This window comes from Gadus macrocephalus, chromosome 6 (genome assembly GCF_031168955.1).
Source record: "Gadus macrocephalus chromosome 6, ASM3116895v1".
NCBI lineage: Eukaryota > Metazoa > Chordata > Actinopteri > Gadiformes > Gadidae > Gadus > Gadus macrocephalus.
The window spans coordinates 16,713,963-16,736,243 of NC_082387.1; the positions used below are offsets into that span (position 1 = coordinate 16,713,963).

At 47.2% G+C, this 22,281-nt stretch overlaps 1 protein-coding gene and 1 long non-coding RNA gene across 2 annotated transcripts in view; both read left to right on the top strand.

Annotated features, from left to right (window-relative positions):
- Nucleotides 1–22,281, top strand: part of fbxl17 (F-box and leucine-rich repeat protein 17) — a 193,357-nt gene that overhangs the window by 120,044 nt on the left and 51,032 nt on the right. The window contains exon 9 of the mRNA XM_060054570.1: nt 13,486–13,562. Within this exon, the coding sequence (XP_059910553.1) occupies nt 13,486–13,562 (77 nt within the window). The remainder of the gene's footprint in view (nt 1–13,485; nt 13,563–22,281) is intronic.
- Nucleotides 17,405–18,014, top strand: LOC132459799 (uncharacterized). Its single transcript, XR_009526303.1, has 2 exons — nt 17,405–17,676; nt 17,732–18,014. It is a non-coding gene; the product is annotated as an uncharacterized LOC132459799 (long non-coding RNA).

Here is a 22,281-nt window from a genome sequence, read left to right on the forward strand (position 1 = left end):
ATCCGAGAGTGTGGATGGAACCTTATTTTTTTTCTCCTTCTGCTCGCTAATAACGCCGCAGAGCTCAACAGGGTGGATGAGCAGGGTCCCTGCTGGGTGAATTTAGTGGCAGAAGGTGTGCGCTCATAAGTCAGGCGATGGCAGACACACAACAGAAAAAGAGGGGGTCATTGTTGCCGGTCTAGGGGTCATCCGCGAGGCCTTCCTCGCTCTACCCAGTAAATACATTTCAGCGCTGAGGTTAGGCTGTTCTCGTTCACTTACGAGCAAAACACCGTGACCACATCATTATCCTGAGCTCCATTTCCTTCAAAGCTACATTTCTCAACTTGAAAGTGCCTGTTTGTGTGTGTGTGTGTGTGTGTGTGTGTGTGTGTGTGTGTGTGTGTGTGTGTGTGTGTGTGTGTGTGTGTGTGTGTGTGTGTGTGTGTGTGTGTGTGTGTGTGTGTGTGTGTACGTCGGTGTGTGTGTGTGTGTGTCCTTGTGGGTTTGTGTGCCCGGGCCTCTGTGTGTGGTACTGCTGATGGTTGGAGAAGACATCTTGGACTGGTTTAATGGTGGAGCCCGACGGGTGGTAAAGTGATGGAGCAGAGTGTGAGGCTGTGATCCGTTCTTAGCTGCGGTCTCCCGGAGGTGGTCCGCTTCCTCCACTCCCTAATGCACTCGTGTTACTCTCCCACGTTATTCATTCACCATTTGTCAGTCACCCACTCCGGCCCTTGCTCCCTTACCCTCTTCTCGTCGAGAGAGGAGTTTTGTTTTTTGGTATCCGAACCATTACGTTAGCAAAAGGGGTCATTTTTAATAGCGACGACTTGTGTCATAACCAATGTGTTTTATAGAGAGTAATATGTGTTCTAAGACGTAATGCTTTACCTCATGTCTTCAACCATTTTGTGTTACTGCGGACCTCCTGTGATGTACGTCAGGGAGAGTGTGAAGGCGGCGATGATGAGAGCCGTGCTTGAATTGAATGGGGGCGGCAAAGACGCAGAAGCAAATTAGGATATTTTCTGTCCCAATTCCAATCAATGGTTCTAGGAGATCTGCCCGCACTGCTTCCACTGTGCCGCCGAGTCTTTCAAACAGCTTGAGTCTAATTGATCAGGCAGTGTGGTTGCGGCTTGTGTGTGTGTGTGTGTGTACACACCCACGTGTGTTTGTACACCGGGCATTTGGATAGTGTGAGGACTACCTCCCAGAAAGGTTGCATCAGCAGCAACCCAACATGCACACACACTGCCCCCACTCCCCCCAGCTTCGCACCCACCCCAACCCCCGCCTGCCTCTGACTGGGCCCGCCTTATTCAGCGTAATTAAAGCCAGCCCATGTAATTGAAGTATCCCCCCTTCTGTCATAGCAGTCTGGAAATTACACGGCATAATATGACTTTATAGGCCATCCTACAGAATTCAGTGTGGTTTATTTCAAAACCCCCATCCCCTTCCATCTCTTGCTCTCGCTCTCTCTCCCACTCTCTCCCTCTCTCTCTGTGGCGAATTCTCTTCCAACCTCCCCTTCATATCCATTAGTTAAATGAACACCCTCCAATGTTCTGCTGCCAAGATGAACATGGTGCGGAGTGTCATCAGGCACAGAACAATGCCTGTGTGTGTGTGTGTGTGTGTGTGTGTGTGTGTGTGTGTGTGTGTGTGTGTGTGTGTGTGTGTGTGTGTGTGTGTGTGTGTGTGTGTGTGTGTGTGTGTGTGTGTGTGTGTGTGTGTGTGTGTGTGTGTGTGCGTGCGTGTGCGTGTGAGCACACACGTGCACGAGCGCACATGCATCAAATCAATATGGATATATATCTGCGATGAAATTAGCAAGGCCGGGGTGAGAGAGAGAATGTGTGAGTGAAAGTGATAGAGAGAGGGAGAGAGAGCGTAAGCTCTCATTAAAATAGATGGCGGTAATCAAAGTGTGGAGCAATTAGCGACGACCGAGAGGGCCCAAGCCATGCCCCCCCCCCCCCCCAGCCACGCGATACCGTGTCAGACGTGTGGGTAAACATGGTGGCACCTCACCTCTTGTCGGCGTGCGCACACGCAGCGCAGGAGTTATGCTAGCCTGTTCCTGTGGCGCTGGTGTGTGTGTGTGTGTTTGTGGGTGTGTGTGTGTGTGTGTGTGTGTGTGTGTGTGTGGCTCTGATTAATCACCGTTAAAAATGGCTGCTCCCTCTCCTAGCCAGCAGCCTGAAGCGCGGCTGTGGTTGCGGGGTTGATTGTTAATGGTTGTATTATCTGCTCTGGAGAAGTGACATTTAATCATAAAGCAGCCCTATGGCAACAGCCCTGGGCCAAATTTGAGCGCATGCCGTCCGATTTTAATGAACGCTTTCCCCTGGAATATGACAATTTCAATAATTTAGAATAGTTAATATGAATTTGTAGAACAATTACGCACACCCGTGGCGATATCCGTTTCGGAGTGTTGACGACGGCTGGGAATCTGTAATGCGCTATGCTGCGTTGGATGTGTTGAAAACCAAATCACTCACTGTGAGGAAGGGGGGATAATTGTATCACAAATAAAAAGGCGACATTCTGACGTAATAAAAATCTGTGATTTTTACTGTTTACAACATCCCCTGGCCTTGTCATTTTTGGTTTGCAGTGCAGTCTGGCATTATTCATTATTCAGTCTTAATATGAATATGTATGATACGGTCCGTAATAGCATCTTTGGACGTATATAATCGTGTTCCTTTTGGAGTTTGTTTAGTTGTTATATTTATGAGGCAGATGCTACTGTGAAGGGATTTGTCTGTGTACAGGTATGACAATACAAAGATGTTCTGACATCCACACATGTATTCCACACAATATAAAAACATTTTCACACTCGTGTCTCCTATATTACGCTCCCTGAAAACAATAATGGTAATTCAACCTAATTGAACTTGATGATCCACAACAGTGCATTGACACTTGTTTCAAGCACATCGTGAAGTGGCTTAAACAGTGGCCGTGGACTCCAAACCATTCGGTGTTATGGGAGGGCTGCACTGTGGGAGTTTTGTGTATTAGCTGGGCTGACACAGGCTTCTAGACAGAAGTATCACCGGGAGTTTCAACACATTAAAGCCTCTGGTGCTTTAGTCCCCATGGTGACTACCTATCATGGGGATCTATCTCTGCCCTAACTGCAGCTCATAGCCAGAAATGAGCTAAAAAATACGTATTTTTTGTATTTCTTACACACACAGAAATACAAACCCACACAGAAATACACACACTTGAACACAATCAAACACACACACACACACACACACACACACAGACACGCACGCACGCACGCACGCACGCACGCACGCACGCACACACACACACACACACACACACACACACACACACACACACACACACACACACACACACACACACACACACACACACACACACACACACACACACACACACACGCGCACACAGTGTGTGTGTGTGCCAGGTCCTCTCTTCTTGCCTGAGGGGTGGTGCGCCTTATCACCTGCTGCCACGGGGCAGCACTCCACTTCCACTGAGCTATGCAGTTATGTTATATTATGCTATGTTAGATTCTATTATGTTCTATTATATTGGTTATGTTATGGCAGATGGTGTAGGCAGCAAGGGCAGCCGGGTCGAGAGAGAGGGAGAGAGACAGTTAAAGGGGGAGAGGGGGCGAGAGAGCATGAGAGAGAAAAAAAAGTCAGGGAGAGAGGGTGAGAGCGAATGAGAGAGGGAGAGATAGCGAGAGCATCAGAGAGAGAAGTGTCGAGTGGGTCTGTATGGCTCGCACCACTTCAAGGTGCAGCCTGTTTTACTTCACAGACAACCTATTTTCAATTCACCTGCGCTCCTTCCTTAGCCTCCAGTAACAATCATGCACATCATCGTCATGGAGGGAAGCTCCATTGTATTTGTTATAAGGGGAATACGTTTTTTGACTACCGAGTCAATACACGTGACGGCGCATCACTTGGTTCAAAACAGTGCTAGAGAGAGGGAGAGAGAGAGGTCTTCAACCTCCTCAAACCCACGTCTTTTAGCCAGTTTTAGAAAAGAGGGCTTGAGTCAGGAAGAGGGGTACGACAAAAAAAAAAAAGGGGTGGGCGGAGGTGTGACGCTTGAGGACGAGGCAGTCCGGTTACTACTGACAACCGCTTAGCTGCTGCTGCTGTGGAACTGCTGCTTGTGCATGTACATCACGGCCTGTCAGGGTTGGCACGGCAACAGGCTGTCCATTTGGATGAGCTTCAAGTGAATAACTGCCACTTAACCTCCTAAAGTGCTTTGTTGGCTTTTCCTTCTGTGTGTGTGTGTGTGTGTGTGTGTGTGTGTGTGTGTGTGTTCGTGTGTTTTCTATTTTTTCGGATGGGGGGGGTGGGGGGGATAGACAAATTGGCCTGTTTGTGACTGACACTTTTTTTGGTGCCGGTGATTTTTGTTTTGTGATATTGTATTTAACGATGCCACGTGCTTATGGTGCAGTCCATATGTATGCAAAGGCTCTCCAACACCGGATTTGTAATTGCACCTTCAATAACCACGCAGAAAAATGTACGTAGGTTCTCCATGTTTCAAATAGTTTTTCCACACACACAACAAAAATGACTGGACTTTTTGTTTGTCTATGCATTGTTTTTTTCTTGTTTTTTTCCATATGAAACTACTGCTTTTTTTTGTTGCAGCGAGTGCAAAAAAATAAGTTTTGGGTACGTACTTTTAAAGCACCATCTTCATTTGGTGAAGACATCGGCTCCGACACATGAAATCCCGTTGTGTCTTCTCACGCCTCATGGCTGGCACGGTGTGCACTCCTTCCCGCCTGGCGTCGCCTCAGTCTCAGTCCCAGGCCTGAGCAGTGGAGGGGAGGCCGGAGCGGCCCACGGAGCAGCCTAACGGGCCCGCTCCTTGGCCCCCGGTTAGGATCCCTTCGGCACTCCTCAGAGTGGGCCGATGACAGGCCCCTGGAACGGGCCGGCCCCGCTTAGTGGAGCCGTTTGAAAACATGATTAACGGCGCTGGAACACAATAGGAATGTGTTTCTCATCCGAGCACCGGGTACTGCAGGCTGGCCTGGGAAATCATCCAAACCCTAATTGCTGCAGCAGCCCCGGATTCAGTCTGGTGGAACTCACGCACGCACTCCCACATGCAAACATTTAGCGCTGCGCATGTGCATGTGCCCCAACATAGGTACGCACACACACTAGCATGCGCACGCACACACATTCACACACGGGCATACACAGACACGGACGCACACACACACGCGCGCTCACACACGCACGCTCACACACACATGCTCACACACACGCTCACACACACGCTCACACACACGCTCACACACACGCTCACACACACGCTCTCACACACACACTCACACACGCTCTCTCACACACACACACACACACACACACACACACACACACACACACACACACACACACACACACAAACACAAAAAACACACACACACACACACAAACGTGCTCATAAACACATAAGATACATTATGGCTTTGGCCTGTACACAGTTGTAGTTATAGTTTACCACACGTGCATACGTAATATCATAAATGAAACTATATTGGCCGCAAGCAAAGGCCAACAATGTGAATCTGAATCACAGATTTGACAAAGGTATAAAAATATATTTCACATTGCCATGGTTACTTCTTTTTAAAATTACCTCATACTCTGTTTGTTCGCAATCCCAAATCCCGTTTTCATTTCACTTTTGTATATGGTCTTTTTTCATTCAAACCATTTAAGGAAATTAGCTCGTACCCGCGGAATAGTTTTGTAAGTGGATTAAACGCCCAATATTTACATGAACATAACTCGTTTGTTTGATAAAAAGTGTCAGCCCATATGGAATTGATCTCATGTGCTCAATATTGTTAATGTTTACTGCCACGCTCATTTGCTTTATGCAATGAAAAGTAAGCCTCCGAGAGCAAAAAAAATAAAGCCTACTTTATTATTCTTTTTTTTATTTGGGCTGGGGAGAAATTCCAGAACCCTAGCGGACCGTATCGTCCGCCGTACGACTCCACGACTTTCATTGCCCCTCGCTTGTGTATGGATTTACGGGCAATATAAAAACAAATTTACAACAAGCGCCGTTCCGAGCGAGCCTTCACCACAGAACTAGAAAGCCCTTCTCTTCCCCTCTTCCTCCTCCTTTTAACTCCTCCTGCTGCTTCACCCTCCCATTTCATTAAGTAAAACACAGAAGCCCAGTCTGTCATTGCTGCCACCTCCACGCCTACCCCCCCCCCCCCCCCCCAACTCCTATCACATTCCCCCTCCTCCTCCTCCTCTTCCGAGTATGTGTTTTCTCTGTTCTCCGCTGCTTCTCCTTCCACATCTCCATCTTGTGTGTTATTTATATTTTCTCGCTCTTCTTCTCATCTCCCAACCGGTTTATTCCCCCCTCCACCTGCTCCCCTTCTGTGTGGCCAGGCAGCCATGTAATTGTGGGGCTGTGTGAGCGGGATGAGACCTGAACTCCCCCCCCCCCCCCCCCCCCCCCCCCCACACTCCCTCCTCCTCCACCTCGGCCTTACTGTATCTCCCTACAGCCCCCCCCCCCTCCCGGCGGCCCCCTCAGCCGTGTCTGTTGTCCTCGCTCCGTTGTGATTGGCCTGCCGGAGAGGGGGCTACACATGTCGGCCGGCCCTCCTCCCCGCCTGGACCCTTTGTGATAAATGCGCGGCCCTTCTTCTTTTCTCTCGGTGTGTTTTCTCTTTTTCGTATTTTCGCTCAAGTAGTGTTTGCTATTCTTCCTGTCGCCAGCCCCCACCGCCTCGCTACCTCTGGCTGCACCGCAAAAGGAGAAGATAAGCTTCACTCTTTTGTGGTTTTGTACGCACGCACTCAGGCAAGGACGGGTGGAACACGCATACCCACACACAGACGTAGACACATAGACACAAAGGTGTTCGCACACGCACACACACACACACACACACACACACAGACATAGACACATAGACACAGGTGTGTGCGCACACACACACACACACACACACACACACACACACACACACACACACACACACACACACACACACACACACACACACGCGCGCAAACATACACACACACACACACACAAGCAAACATACACACACACACAAGCAAACATACACACAGGCAAACATACACACAGACATAGCCACATAGACACAGAGGTGTGCCCACACACACACACACATACACACCACAACACCGAAAAAACACATCTGTGCAGACACACACACATATACACACATCTCCGGCAAACCACCCACACCTAGGATCAAATGCTCCCCTTGCGACTCCCGTTCTTCTCCAGAGCTCTTTGATAATGGCTGTGCTTGTGTTGTTATTGGGCCATTTCTGTGCTTTTACGTGGATGCCAGGGGGCACGGCCCCTCACAGGAGAATACCTGATGCTCCGTGAGCTGTCCATATAAAGCAAACGTAGACACAGATTTTCAGCAGATTTTCAAGGGTTTCCATCGTCTACGGTATACGTTTTTAATAACAAACATCACAATGCTCTATGTGGTGCTCAAAGATGCACGGCAAAACCTACCATTTCGACTCATTGCACTGCAATCTACATCCTCCCAACTTAATATTTTTGCCGGATGTGATTGGTGCAAATTGCATATCAGTCATACTTTTCCTAGAACTGTAGTATTACTGCTACTACAACTACTTGTTATACTGCTACAGCAGGTAAGCTTGACACTCAGCGGTGCCAGCATTGCTTGCATTTCTTTCCTATTCAACGCCGGCCAAAGCTTTCAAAGCGGGCATACAGTCACGTCGAAAATTGCTTTGAAAGCGGGATGCATAGGCAGAGGTACGGACATCGATAATTGGCTAGTTTTCTGAGACGACGGAGGCAAGACTATACAATGCCTTTTAACCTTTCCCTGACTCCAAAGGAGTGCATCTTCTCTATCTTTTTTTTTTCCTGTGTTATTGGATTCGATTTTTGAATTCAACTTCAAAAGAAGGTGCTCTCCGTGTGCTATTTATAGCCATTCAGATCCATCGGTTCTCCCACCGACAAACATGAAGGCAGAGGAGGGAAGGAGGACACACACACACACACACACACACACACACACACACACACACACACACACACACACACACACACACACACACAGGCTCGGTCTACAAGCTCAGAAAGCTCTGTACAGTTTATTATGTGGTATGATGCGGGAGGGTATGAAGGGCTGAGCTAAAATGGGACCTGCCTGCCCAGCCTGTCAACCTTAAAGGCACCCAGTGCAACTTTCGAGGCTTAAAAATAAACATCCTTGAATGTCGATATGTAATGGTATGGAGTTATTGAAACTTACTACGTGTAAAAAAGACTAGAAATTGAATGTTTATTTTTCATTTAATGTTTACATAAAGTTGCACTGGGTGCCTTTAAGTACTAATGCCCACTTGACGTCGAACATTTAGTTTTAAGGAAACAATACTTTTTCAGGGATACGCCGTAGCTGTGAAACAGACTCAATGAGCATGTTGCACTTGCAAACCTTGACAAGCGAACCTTGCCTTTCAGAAGGATAGATGTTTTCTTCAGATTTGAAAACTCAAAAAGCCCTTGAGATGAATGCCTTTCGATTGGCTTAAGATCGGAGCAATCCATTTTTATTTTATTTTGACAAAGTAAAAGAATCAGATGTGAATAGTTTCTTCATCTCTTTCTCAATAATGTATTTTATGATAACAGCGTTTTCTTACATGCATAGTTAACTATAGTCCGTGGTATCTAGCATGCAGCCTACCTACCAAGGGAACGACTAGAAGTGCATCCCTCTGTAATTATGGTTCATGTGTAGTTCAGTGGTCATATATATCGAATGCATTTGTGTTATTCATCACCTTCTTACGGTGCGTATCACCGTCGTGTGAATGTTCTTCTCAGCATTAATGCGGAGCAGAGGCAAAAAAACAAGTGCGCAGTCAGAATAATTATAACCAAAGACCCATTAGGAGGGATCAGGAACTCTTCTTTTGAGGTGAGACAGTCAAGATGTATTTTCTTCATAATGGTTAGTCTGCGAATCTCTAGATGAAGTCAGAGAAAACAATCCCCCCTGAACTAAAGAATGCCGGGCAAGGGGCATAATAAGATATGTGCGTGTGTGTGTGTGTGACTGTATGTGTTTTTTGTCTGAAAGATTGTCACTAGTGACAGTTTTATTGTTTACCCCTAGCTGTTTGTGCAGACAGCACAGTGACGGGAAGCCAGATAAACACTGACCCGGCATGAGCGCCAGTCCACTGCTACTAACTCTCTCTTTCACTCGTCCGACTGCCCCACAGCCGCCTCAACCCCTCTGTCTTCATCCTCCTCGTCCCACCCCCCTCCCAGCCCGCTCTCCACCGTACTCGGCCTGCCGCCACAGATTGCCTAAACACAAAGTGTCTTCTTTGTTGTCATGGAAACTGCTTTATTGTCGTTTCATTGGGCTCTAATGCTACTGCCTTTGGTTGAGTGCATCCTGCCGGTGCACGGAACAGCGTATTAGAACAAAATGCACTGTTTGCAGCAACGTTGAACAGGACTCAGACATCATGGTTTCATGGTGCCTCACCCCCTTCCACTCAATCTTTGCTTTCTGCTCTCTCCTCGTACTCTTCGGTAGCCTCTCTCCCTTCACTCTTTTCGCCATGCTCCTTCGCCTCTGGTCGATTTTCCCTGGAGGCAGCGGACTGCAGGTACCCGTGTAGAAAATACAAGCTGCACCCAATAGTCACAAACTGTACGTTTAATGTGACCGAATCCATTTCCCATGGGTGTTTACAGTCGTCACTGTGCTTGTGTGGACCCTTGCAAAAAAAACACATACTGTGAGATGCAGCAGCCGGGCACTCCATAGTTCCATGTTCACACTGTTGATACCGGGAGGGTTACTCCTTCACACTTCACCTTTCAGTTGGGATTGAGATTAATACACACAAGAGTGCCTCGGCAACACTTAAACTCAGCACATTCAAGTCGCTCTCTTTGGTTCTCACATTGGAGAAGCTTTCGTTGGCGAGTCCTAGCAAGGATGTTGGTTATGGACTTCTTTACTGAGCTGATACATAATTAAGCAAAAGATTGTTTACCATACATGAGCCTGCCATATCCATATATTTGTGTACTCCGCCGATGATATGACCCGTGATATATTCCCATGATAACTTAATTTCTGTCTCTCGTGCATTCTCGCACTCGCTCTTTCTCTCGTGCTCTCTCCTTTTCTGTTCCTGGCCTCACCTCCTCCTCTTCCTCACGTGTCTGTATTCATTTTCAGTGCACACACACACACACACACACACACACACACACACACACACACACACACACACACACTCTCCTTCTCCGAGCCCTCCGACCTCATATCTCCAGCAGGAGTGTGTTCCCTTGCCAGATGCCCATAGATCTGCTGCTTTGCATCCAAAGGCATCCTCTACCCCCCCCCCCCCCCCCCTCCCACACACACTATCTCCTCCTTTCTTCCACTCCGCCTCGTGTTTCCGGAGCGTCCTTCCGGCCCTGATGGTATGCGCGGCACGTCCAGGTGGGCCTTTTGTCACAGGCGCACTACATTATTGAAACCAACGGGATCACTAATTCATGTCGGTGGATCGGCGCGCGCCCGGTAATGGGGGAGCGGGAGGGATTGAGGAAAACCCTTTGGGGAGCCAGGTGCTTGTTGCCTCTGAAGCAGAGGGGGGGAAGGGCTCTTTAATGTGGCGCAGATGATGCCTAGCCCAAGTCGATCGCTCACCTGTCACCTCTCCCTCCGCTCTGCTGGTCGTGCCTCCTCGCCCCCTCCTTCTCTCCTCCTAGCTCTCCTCCCCCTAGCTCTCCTCCTCCTGGCCCTCCTTCTGTCCTCCTCCTCTCCTCCTCCTCCTAGCCCTCCTTCTCTTCTTCTCCTCTCCTCCTCCTGGCTCACCTCCTCTTCTCCTCGCCCCATCCTTCTCTCCTCCTCCTCCTCCTCCTCGCCCAAGCCCTCCTTCTCTCCTCCTAATCCTTTCCCTCCTTCTATCCTCCTCCACTTCTCTCCCTCTTTTTCTCGCCTCCTCTCTCTCCTTATCTCCTCCTGCTCATCGCCCTCCTTCTACTCACCCTGCTCCTCCTCCTTGCCCACCTTCTCTCCATCTCCTCCTTCTCTCCCTCATAATCTCCTCCTGCTCCGTGGCCTCCTTTTCCTCCTTCGCTCAACCTCCTCCTCCGCTCCCTTCTTCTCTCCTCCTCATCTCCCTCATAATCTCCTCCTCCTCCTCTCCCTCCTCCTCCCTTGCTTCTCCTCACCCTGCTCCTCCTGCTCCTCGCCCCCCTTTCCTCCTCTGCTCTGCTGTTATTTCTGCTTCTCTATTCGTTTGCCATTGATGTGGATGCTAATTGGTGTTGCTGTGACCCATGGGATCTGGTCACACTATAACAAGCTCCCTTGGGATACAGTCTGCCTCTCTCTCTCTCTCTCTCTCTCTCTCTCTCTCTCCCTCTCCTTCTCCCTCTCCCTCTCTCCCTCTCTCCCTCTAACTTCACCACCCACCTACCACTGCTTTTCACCGCTAATCCTTTTCATCTACTCCCCGGCACTGCTGCCTGACCACTGCTGCCTGACCACTGCACTCAATCGTCCGTTCATCCTTTCATTCGATCATACGGGTATTCATTAGCGCCAATGAGGCGGCTCCCAAATGGGGAACACGTACAGCTGGATAACTGACATCTGACATCCGAAACCTGTCGGAACTGCAGGGGTCAGAGAGGACCAGTCCCACGCACACGCCACACACCTCTTCATCGTTATCCTTCAGAGCCATTTGTCCTCGCAGTTCCTTCCTCGATAAATCAGCTCTACCACTCAGACAGCTTTCGGAATAACAGCGCTCCGCTCCGAGCCGACGCTGTAAAGGAGGTAGTGATGCAGGATGAGGACAGGTAGGGCAGAGGGGAGGAGGAGGAGGGACGCAGGGAGGTGCGAGCCAGCAAAGGAGAGAATAGAGAGAGCGGTGAGGGGAGAACAGCGATGAGAGGCCCAGGGGCCCTCATGTCCGAAAATAAAAATGAGTCCCAGTACGGGGATCCGGCCCAGCGGTCTGGACAGGATGGGCCGCGATGCACATCTTAACAGCCAGCGATCCTCTCGCCGCTCCCCGGAATATGGATGGCAATATCAGAACATGATGCGCCGTGCGAGTGCAACTCTTCCAGCGCATTCCTTCCTTTCCCTCCCTCCTCGTATCCACCGTCGGAGGTGTGACTTGTCGGACGAGCCACAGACCTCTGAAGGTGTGTTGTTGTTGTTTGTTTGGCAGTGTCGTGCGTAGGGTGCATCTTTCTACATGGTTGTGCGGATTGTGTGCGATGTGGTTTAACATGGTCGGGGTAACCTCCAGCCTGTCGCGCCTCATGCTCGTCAATCCATGTAAATGGATTATAATATAGTATGTGAATGTCTAATATGCTACTAAACTCAATGGTTGGAGAGATAGAAAGGAAGAAAAAGGGAAAGAGGGAGAGGGAGCAAGAGCACGGGAGAGAGAACGGCATTAAATATTCATAGAGGATCCGTCAGCATAAAGATCAAGCGTGTTTTTCCTGAAGGTTAATGGGTCAAATATGTTGATCAAAACCTAGTTGTTGCACACACTCCACTCATTAGCACCATTTAAAGGGAATGATTTGATACAGATTCTCTGATCTTCCCCCTGGCCTTCCCTTGTGTATACATGAGAGCACACACACACGCTTTAAAACACACACATGCACACATGCTTTGACACACACACACACACACACACACACACACACACACACACACACACACACACACACACACACACACACACTTAAAACACACACACCACATAATTTGAGTCCTGTGAGCACTGGCCGAAATGCAGATATTTCGCTTTGAACTAATCTCAACTGCTCACTACCACACACACACACACACACACACACACACACACACACACACACACACACACACACACACACACACACACACACACACACACACACACACACACACACACACACACAGTGAGGTGTACACTCCCCTGCAGGCCTCCTTTCATCACATCAGGTGTTTAATTATTAATGTGTGTAAGTGTTAAGAGGATGGCAGAGTATCTGAGGAGTCGTGACCCCTACGGCAGGACTGTTTAACCTTTAGAGCGGAACACCTACTGAACGAACGGGCACGTGCCTTTAAGCGAGAGAGAGAGGGCGTGCATGCAAAATCATGAGTCTCTTTTAGCACATTCGAGGGTAGAGGTTATGGACGCTTTATGTATGCATTCCTTTGTTGTGGTGTTTGTTTGATGGATGTGTACATGATCCCTCTAGATCTAACTCAATGTTTCTTTGTCTCCATCTCCCTCTCCCTTTCTCTCTCCCTCTCTCTCTCTCTCTCTCTCTCTCTCTCTCTCTCTCTCTCTCTCTCTCTCTCCCCCTCTCTTCTCCACGCCTCTGTTGCAGGTGTGTGGAGATCATCGCCAAGGAGGGGAGGAGTCTCAAGGAGCTGTATCTTGTCTCCTGTAAAATCACAGACCACGGTACAGTCCTGTTCTTCAGTTGTCTCCTTCCCTAGAGCAGCCTCTATGTAGAAACATGCATGTAATAGTATTATTATTATTAAGTCGTTTTGTAGGATCAAGATACATGAGATACATGATATGATTCGGCATTGGATCTGAATATTCAGATTAAATCAGTACTCTTGACCCCCTGATATCTAAAGGTTGTTAGTGTTCTCATGGTTGTGTACAGAACCAAGAATCAGCCTTTCTTTGCATTTAGGTTATCATTCCTTCTCTATTACATGCCTCTCTCATATGACTGTCACTAGTTACCATGGTTTCATAAGCATTGTTTTCTCGGTGGTCAGAATCTTCAGGATTGTCTCCGATAATATAGATTACGTTTTTTTCTCTTGATGAGATGTTTCAGTTTTTTAGTTTTAGTGTATGTGCTGTGCCGTTTTTGCAGATGAAAAAAATAGTCAACTAGGTTGGGTCAGATGTGAGGACAGGATTCAGCTGTCTCATCTTTAAAGCATCATACATGGCCCGTTTTCCACTGGGCGCAAGCAGAGATGCTTGTGGGCAGGCAGAGAGACAGACAGACAGACAGACAGACAGACAGACAGACAGACAGACAGACAGACAGACAGACAGACAGACAGACAGACAGACAGACAGACAGACAGACATCCTGTGTACCCTGCCGGCTGCCCTTTCTCGCTCGATAAACCTGTTTGCTCTGCTCTGAGTTTAACAGAGAATGAACCTTCACCCTGTGTCACGCCAAAGCAGGTCAAAGTAGTCGTGGTGGTTGTAAGCTGAAGGGCAATACTCTTTTATACTGTATTTGCTTTTTTCAAGGCCTTAGTCTGTATTGGGCCTTTGTAATTTCCCCTCCCGTTCTTTGCAGTGGTTGTGCCCCTTCTACCAAATGCAGGATTACCTAGGAAAATGTCTCTCTGGAGAATGACTCTAAAGAGTACTCAAACGTATTTGGTTCTATTCTTACACAGCAGACTGTGCTGTTCTGTGTGTGTCCCTTTTACACTGGTTTTGTAAAGGCGCAATATTTTGCACAACTGTGTGTGTGTGTGTGTGTGTGTGTGTGTGTGTGTGTGTGTGTGTGTGTGTGTGTGTGTGTGTGTGTGTGTGTGTGTGTGTGTGTGTGTGTGTGTGTGTGTGTGTGTGTGGTGGTGGTGAGGGGGCAGATTGTGCGTGTGTCTCTGCGTCTGTTTATGTGTGAGGGTGTGGGAACTGTGATTGATTGATGACCTGAAGATCACAACAGTACATTAGACCACAAATGTATGTTACTCCCAAGAAGCTCTCTCTCTCTCTCTCTCTCTCTCTCTCTCTCTCTCTCTCTCTCTCTCTCTCTCTCTCTCTCTCTCTCTCTCTCTCTCTCTCTCTCTCTCGCTCTCTCTCGCGCTCTATCTGTGACCACTTTGACCTAGATGAATTACTAATATCTGATCCTCTTCCTTTGTTAATGACCTTTATGGCCGTCTACAGTCTGTGTGTGTCTGCGTGTTTTGCTGTGATGGAGATGCATGTTGGTGCAGCAGCTCCTTGCCCTAACAGAATGATTTGTGAATTTCCTGTTTCTCTCTCTGATAAATTGAATAACAGAAATGAGATTTTACATCTGCCAAGCTGGCCGCTGTATTTTTCCGTCCATCTCCTCGGCTAATTATTTTTTATTAATGGCTTCGGTGAATGCATTCGAGATATCCACAAGCCTCTCATATGTGAGTGTTCTGTTTTCTATCCGGCTTGCCTGTGTGATGTAACTAGGAGCTTTTAGGACGAAAATACCGCCGGGAGAAACAGACAGACAGACCGGCAAACAGGAAGAGAGACATTCGGACTAGAGGCATTAGGGAGTTTACTAAAATATCATTTTACACATGTGCCCGGGGTGTTGAGGCCATCCATGGACAAAAATAATTAGTAAGTGAAAGGCTGTTTTAAACTGATGAGCACAGCGTCATTGTGAAAGCGCTGTTGGAGTGCTTCAAAAAGGCCTCATCAGAAGCCTTTTACCATGCGTTCACACCAAAAGCTAAGCTAATTCTTGGCGCAACGCGAATTAATGAGAACTCAAACACGCAAAGAGATGCAGCGCAAACGGCCTGAATGGTGTGGTGTGAACGACACGGTTCACACAAATTATAGTCGCGCGAATTCGGCCTATTTGCATGTTCGTTTTAATATTTTAGCTTTGGTGCAAATTTCGGTTGATGCCTTATCACTTGCGCGAGAAAAGTTTGTGACCTTGCACAAGTAACGCAGGTAGAATATTCTCTTTGCTTTTTGTGTCAGCGCTGCTTTAATGTAATGGTACATGGACCACCACAACGCCACCACACAAACACCCCTGGTGCCGTGCGTCGACGGGAGGACAGCTTCCACGGGACATGTCGACTGTGCTATCATGAGCAGTGAAGACCATACTACAATTCTGTATATGGTTCTATGGCTCTTTCCAAAAACATATTGTAACACTTTAAACAGTCTATTTTATTATATATTTATAATGACATTTTTCTATTTATAATTTATATTCATAATGTAAAATATATATAGCTAAATAGCTTAATGAATACAAAACATACTGCTGAAGCTATCTGGGAATGAGGGGAGATGTTTGTTTATTCCCCAAGTTCTCCATACACATCCCCCCCACACACACATACACAAACTTGTTTCCTTCCAAATGTAATTGAAAACTGTACACAAGCCGAGGTTGTTCCTTTGGCCTAGCGACATGCCGCACAACGCAAGGCGTCTCTCCTCCGTATTGTCCTCCATGTTTCCTGATTCTCCATCTCGACTGGGTGGATATTGAGGTGAAAGGCCACCCTGGTAACAGATATTGTGTTTGTGATTGTGAGGTTGCGGTACATGAAGTTATTATGGCGCTTGTGTTTTCTTGTGTCTTGCTTCATTTTGTTGCAGTTTTTTTTATGTTGTGTTATTTATTTTATTTGCGTATCTATTTATCTATTTATTTTTGCTTAGGAATGCAAAAAATGGAATGTGTGTACGTACATATATTTGAAAAAGTCACGATGTCTTTGCATCCGTCTTCCATTCTCCCTTAAATTCGGTAGATTACCCCTGCCTGGAATTTACTAATATTTAATTCAAACAAATAATACTAAAATTATACAGCAATTGTATTTCCCTAGAGCGAACGATTCCACCGATATTTGCACCTGGTTCTAGGTTTTATTAAGAACCGACTGTAAAGGTATTGTTTGAATATTCACAGAGACACCTTTGGCCGTTTCTGCTTCTTTCAGTATTCACGGTTTCAGATGTATCGATAGTGAGGGAGGAACAAGTTCTCTCAGCGATGGCAGGTTGCCGGATTTAATTGTACCAGTGGTTCGACAAAAAGTGAAGCCCCATCATAAAGTCTAATAGGGAAGACACACCCTTCCAGTTTGTTTAACAGCAACCAAATCGGCCCAAACAAAGGGTTTGAGATAGTGTATAAAGTACATCAGTGAGCAACATCCATATCTTTGTTACATTGACATTGAGGGACGACCAAGTTCGGTGTGCCTTTTAACCATCACTCTTTGTAAGGCGTCAATTAGTTTCAGCGAATGAGAGGAGCCGGTGCGCCGTCTGTGTGGCCTGCAGCACCGTTGTCCCAGCGCCTCAGCAGAATGAAAGCGGCTCTGACTAGGACTCTGAAAGACGAGCCCGATGAGAAAGAGCGGGGGGCCTCTCTCCCAGTGCTAATCAGATCCGGGGCCTCCACACTGGAGTGACACGTACACAACCGGCTCTTCAGACCGTAGACTCCCTGCACACCTGGAAGGACAGGGTTCCCCTCCTCTCTTTCTCATCTTCTTATGGTGTGTGTGTGTGTGTAACTTTTGTTAAATGTTGTTATCTACACTGTTCCCAAGTAGGCATGTGTATCTCCATGAGTTTATCGTGTCCTGGGCAGCCCACCTGCTACATGCAGAGGCTCAAAAGAGGAGCACGAGACCATATGCTAATGCCCCTCTTTCATTCCCCCTCTCACTCAATCTCTTCATCTTGTGTACTTATGTGTGAATACGAGATACTGGCTGTCGTGCTGGTGAGTGGGTTGCTATGTGTGTGTGTGTGTGTGTGTGTGTGTGTGTGTGTGTGTGTGTGTGTGTGTGTGTGTGTGTGTGTGTGTGTGTGTTGACAGTGAACAGTGAACAGGTGACCACGAGCTGAGCTATTGAAAGAAAGCGTTGACAAGGAGGTCCTTGTCCCACAGAGCTGGGCTGGTGTTGGGATGTTATCTACCATTTTGTCTTCCAAAGGAGCCAATGGTTATGAGTTAGTTGCTTTGTGTTACTTTGCTATTGTTTGTGTGTGTGTGTGTGTGTGTGTGTGTGTGTGTGTGTGTGTGTGTGTGTGTGTGTGTGTGTGTGTGTGTGTGTTTGTCTGTGCCTGCATGCTTCTGCTCATAAATGTGGTCATACACAGCACCATGCATAATCTATGTAGCATATTTTTTCTTTGTTAATATTCCCACACCCCCATTCAGTTCCTTCCCCGACCCCCCCTCCCTTTTTCCCCCCTTTTTTCCTTCCTCAATCACTCAAAGTCCATCTCGCCTCCTTCCCAGATGACGACCTTTCCTGCTTTCTTTTCCACTCTCATCCGCGGCTCCATCCGTCTTTCAGAGCCACCTTTCATCTCGGGTGGCTTACCCTAAACGTGTTGAACGTTGATAGATGGAGATCCATCGCTCCTCTCTTTGAGCGGAGCCACAAAGAGAGGAGTGTGTGGACGCCTTTGCACATGTGGAGGTGTGCCTTTGTGTGTGTTGGTGTGCCTTTGTGTGTGTTGGTGTGCCTTTGTGTGTGTGTGTGTGTGTGTGTGTGTGTGTGTGTGTGTGTGTGTGTGTGTGTGTGTGTGTGTGTGTGTGTGTGTGTGTGTGTGTGTGTGTGTGTGTGTGTGTGTGTAATCAGGAAAAACAGAACGTGATCGCTGCAAGTGAAAACATAGTAGACCGTATTCGCAGCTGTAACAGCAGAAGGACAGCAGGAACAAGGTCAAAGTTTTATAAATGGCTGTCCCAATGGTTTCTAATAAATAAATCCATGAAGTTGTTGGGGATCTCGATCTTTTCTTATTTATTTTATTTTATCTCATATGTGTTGCGTTTAATTTAGCTTAGTTTAGCTTAGTTTAACGTTTTACAGTTTATGGTTTTTTTTTACAAGGAAGTCATGGATTTTTCTGTGGTCATTTAATTTGCAGTGAATTGTTTTGGACAGTGTTATGTGTGCTTATTAACACCTTTAATATCAGCATATAACTCATGCCCATTGGTCAACCAATGAGCATCAATATAGCTAATCATGGGAGACGGCATGAAGGCACACTCGTTATGTTTTCTGAGGTTCAAATGGGACCATAACAAACCACTTCCTGCCATTTACTAGTGAGACCTCATGGCCTTTCATTTGTTTCTCGGGAAATATTTTTTGAAAGTTAATTAATTGCAGACTTATTTTCTTATCCCTGCTCAAACACGTCCAAACAACTTTTCTGCCCGGAAAGTTTACCGCATTTTGTATTCCAGCTAACACTTGTGTCAGCTCCGAACACTGCAAGGAATCTCACTGGGTCTGGTCCTTGCAGATTACCAGATGGACTTGTGCGCTGCCATGACCACAACACAGTAACCTGCCAGAACGTTCATGGGTGCAACTGTGTGTGGGAAAGAGGCTTATGTGTTTCTCTGCCCTCTTTCATATATGTCTTTTGTGGAGGGCTCGAATGCATGTTCTCATGCCCCAGTTAAGGCTTTCTCACGGATGATCCCCAATCTTTAGAGTTGTCGAAGAAAGGCTGTTGCTACCGATAATAATGAGGCAATAGCAATGCGCAAAAAATACATTATGATTAAATGACATTATGGTCAAATGACCTCCTGAAACTGTATCTTTCTGTATCACTTTGGTCCGTTTAGTGGTTTGCTTGTGTGGGAGCATCCCTTCATTAAATGCCAGCATGAGGAGGTTCCAAGGCCATGATGGTCTGCACTGGGAGCCTTTTTAGACTGCCTAATGGAACTTTGTTCCCCCTTTCCATTAGCTTGCCACTATAAATCCAGCGTGCATCCCATAATACTAGGCACATATTGATAGGGGGAAACGTCTGACGTTAAACCAACACGATGGCATGGCGGAAGTGTAAAAGGACCTCGCCACACCGTCTGATGTATTATACACTGGTTTTCTCTCTCTCTTTCTCTCTTGCTCTCTCTTCTCCTTTAATCTCCCTCTCTCGCTCTTTCTCTCTTGCACGTTCTCCCTTGCTCTCCCCCGTCTATCTCTCCCGCTCTCTCTCTCTCTATTTATATCCGTCTCTCCCTCCCTCTCTCTCTTCCTTACTCTATCTGTTTATCCCTTCACTATATTTATATCCTTTCCCTGTCTTCATCCCCCTCTCTTTGTTATTGTTTGTTTGTGTACGTGTGTATTACATTTTCTGTGTGTGTGTGTATATATTAGCGTTCCGTCTTGTTTGCTGAGTGCTAGAGCTCCGTGGTGTAAGTGCTGCGGAGCATAATGTGATGTAAACTTAGATAGTGTAATAGCTTGTTTGGTTCTCTTTGTCCGCTGTTCAGTAGGTAAATAATGAAAGTCCAAAAGCACCAGATTAAAATGCAAAGAGCAAAATGGCAGATTTACGAATGTTGCCGGGGGGAGCAAGTCAATAGGAAAGTGTGTGTGTGTGTGTGTGTGTGTGTGTGTGTGTGTGTGTGTGTGTGTGTGTGTGTGTGTGTGTGTGTGTGTGTGTGTGTGTGTGTGTGTGTGTGTGTGTGTGTGCTTGTTATTCTTCTGCATGTGTATAGAAAAGCTCTTTAGATGTTATTTTTATTCCAAAAAAGTCTTGAATGTGAACATTGCTCTATTCACATGGGCACATATTCACATCATTTTTTTCGCATTACTTTAGCTCTTCTCTGGTTCCAAAAGAAGCAGCTATGTCTATGTCTCAGCACTGTATCCACTGAACCATTGATTAATCAAGTAGATATTCCAAAACGATCAATTGAGAATCCTCTTTGGCAATCTAATTGCCTGCTAATGATACCGGCCACTTCAAGTCGTTTGTCGTTGATAGGGTTGTTGTCATCAACCACCACAACCACCATCATCATTATTTATTTATTCATGTTTATTCCCTCTTTAACGTCACTCACGTCATTAAAGCCCAAGTTGATGAGTGAATTAGCACAGTGTTGTTCTCCCCTCTCCCACTGTGAATCGGGTTTAGCTTAAGGGACCGGAGCTGGGCCCACGCCATGACCTCTGACGCAGAGGGAGCAGTGTTCCGTACAAACAGCAGCTACAGGGGCCGCATGCCGAGGCCATGTTCTCTCCTTGAAGGGGGGGGGGGGGGGGGGAAGAGAGAGAGAGAGGGAGGGGGAGGGGGAGGGGGTAGAGAGAGAGAAAGAGAGAGAGAGAGGGAGGGGGAGAGAGAGAGAGAGAGGGAGGGGGGGAGAGAGAGAGAGAGAGAGAGAGAGAGGGAGAGGGGGAGGGGGGAGAGAGAGAGAGAGAGAGAGATGGTGAGAGGGCGAGAGGGAGGGGGGAGAGAGAGAGAGAGAGAGAGATGGTGAGAGAGAGAGAGATGGTGAGAGGGCGACGGAGAGAGGGCGACGGAGAGAGGGCGACGGCGCGACATAGAGAGAGAAAGAGCGAGGGCGAGAGACACAGAACGGCATATGTTGCAGTGCGCTAGTGGACATGACGAGGTTAAGAGCTCATAAAGCGGGTTATTATCTCTGCAAATCAATGAGAGTGGCTGAGCCGCCGGGGGAAAGATAGCATCCTGCATTACACCTTACCCCGGTCTGGATACCCGCTCTGCTGCTGCTCCCACGCACACCGGGGTCCTGGGGATCTGTTCCGCACACGCTCATGCTGACCCACAGAGTTAATGTTATGGTGCATCGAATAATACCAGGGAATGGAGTGAATACACTAAGGCCACCATTCAAAGTGAATCGCGCCAGTGGCGGATCGCTTTTGCAGGTGAAAAAAGATTCTTTGTTGCATATAAAAACAATTGGCTGGCCGGTAGATTTTACCACTTAGATTTGACAGGTAAAAAGGCACAAAGTAACATTTTTGGACCCTGACGTTAGCTACATAATTTTGAAGTGGCCATGTTTGCGTTTAAATGTATTTTATTTTTACAAGCACATTTCGTTAGTTGTAATTATCTTGAAAACATGGGCAATAAGGTACACGATCAGAGGCGCCAGAGTTTACAGTGACCTCTTCTTTGAGGATAAACACGCACGTGTGTCGTCCTTTAAACAAGAGAAAGCCTCGCGGTGAGAGAGAAACAGTATCAGAACAGTGTCTGGTCTGGCATAAAGAAGGGGTGAAAAAAGATTCAGCTTAAGAGTGAGTTCTGAGGAACCTCTGGAGCCGCTGTGGTCTGGAGCGTGGCCAAACTCCCTGCCTCCCCTATTGTACGCTCCAAACTTTCATCCACTGTTCTGGGTGAGGGATCATGCGGTTGATTAGGAAAGTGTGACCAGAATGGGGTTTTAGGTTGAGCGTCTGGCCTGGATCCTCCATGCAAAAGGGAAAGAGGCATTAAACCAGATGACTGCTGTTTGACTATATATGCAGCGGACGATGCTTTCGACAGAATTACAATCTCCACACAGTCTGTCCGGTCGAGTGTATTTCAGTCTACAAGTCTCCGTTTCCATTTCCGTGAAAGAGCC